The sequence below is a fragment of the Rhinopithecus bieti genome, unplaced genomic scaffold (genome assembly GCF_001698545.2).
Source record: "Rhinopithecus bieti isolate Rb0 unplaced genomic scaffold, ASM169854v2 scaffold_14826, whole genome shotgun sequence".
Taxonomy (NCBI): domain Eukaryota; kingdom Metazoa; phylum Chordata; class Mammalia; order Primates; family Cercopithecidae; genus Rhinopithecus; species Rhinopithecus bieti.
In genome coordinates this window covers 33,950-35,244 of record NW_016808328.1, presented here as the reverse complement: position 1 = coordinate 35,244, position 1,295 = coordinate 33,950, and the positions used below count along the sequence as shown (strand labels likewise).

The following is a 1,295-nucleotide window of genomic DNA, read 5'->3' as shown; positions in this document are numbered from 1 at the left end:
GGAGAAGGGCGTGAACCTGGGAGGCGGAGCTTGCAGTGAGCCCAGAACACGACACTGCACTCCGTCTCAAAAAAAAAAAAAAAAAAATTTATTTAGAATACTTTTAAAAGCATAAATAAATGTTAACTACACCACATAGATTTTACAGCTTAATGAGGGATTCTATTTCTCCTCTTTCTGGCTTAGTTTCTTGCCTTGAAGCCCAGTATTCTATAAATTTTTTAGGGCAATTTTTCAAGTTGAAGTATTGACCTCAATTGGGAATCCTGTTAAAATTCAGTTTCTAATTCAGCAGGTCTAGGGTAGGGACTTGATTGAGATTCAGCATTTCTCAAAATCCCACATTGGGCCAGTGAGCCTTGGACTTGGGATTAACAAGGCTTTAATCAACACACGCCTCCTTGTATCTCTACAAAGACCCATTAGGTAATTACATATAGAATAGAGACTAAGAATTAAAACAAGAAATTTATTAAATATACAAAACAGGAATACAGTTCAATTACTGTGTCTAAAAAATTTCATTTTTACATAACCAAGAAAATATTTACAACTATATACAAAAGACTCCCACCTGTGTATAACCTTTGGTCCATCTGTGCTATTTCTCATATCTGCAAGAGAAACCTAAAATGTTAATATTTGAGTATTAAGTATTTATATCTTTTTGTGTTGGTTTTTAAATGCACAAGTACCCCTGAATGGCTCAAAGGGACAGGATAATGCTAGAAACACTAACTTGCAATAAAGTGCAGTTTTCATGCAAACTTAGCCATTAGTTTTCTCCTTTCAGACAGGTATCCACAGTCCATATGGACTTTTTTTCTTATCTATTTTTGGTGATCTTGAAGATGTCTCTTCTGTGGCAGCTTTAGCTGATTTTTGTATTGGTTTTGCTACAGAATTCTGTAAAAGAACAAATTCAGTCAGCTTCCCAAACATGTAATTATACACGTTCACACAAAAAAGTACATTAAATAATCCCATGTATAAGCCTTAAAGATATCAACTGTTGGGCGTGGTGGCTCACGCCTGTAATCCCAACACTTTGGGAGGTTGAGGCGGGAGGATCACGAGGTCAGGAGATGGAAACCATCCTGGCAAACACAGTGAAACCCTGTCTCTACTAAAAATACAAAAATTAGTTGGGTGTGGTGGCGTGCGCCTGTAGTCTCAGCTACTCGGGAGGCTGACGCATGAGAATCGCTTAAACCCAGGAGGCAGAGGCTGCAGTGAGCCAAGATCACGCCACTGCACTCCAGCCTGGGCAACAGAGCAAGACTGTCTCAAAAAAA

General features: G+C 38.5%; 1 protein-coding gene across 5 annotated transcripts in view; it reads right to left on the bottom strand.

Annotated features, from left to right (window-relative positions):
* Positions 1 to 449: 449 nt before the first annotated feature.
* Positions 450 to 1,295, bottom strand: part of RSRP1 (arginine and serine rich protein 1) — a 5,856-nt gene continuing 5,010 nt past the window's right edge. For 4 of the 5 annotated variants that reach the window (XR_001888075.1, XR_001888076.1, XR_001888077.1 and 1 more), the window contains one exon: positions 450 to 906. Coding sequence is in view for 1 of the 5 variants with exons in the window: in XM_017886500.1 (XP_017741989.1) it covers positions 790 to 906 (117 nt within the window). In the remaining 4 variants the exon portion in view is untranslated. The remainder of the gene's footprint in view (positions 907 to 1,295) is intronic. The other variant, XR_001888074.1, reaches the window with a different exon arrangement.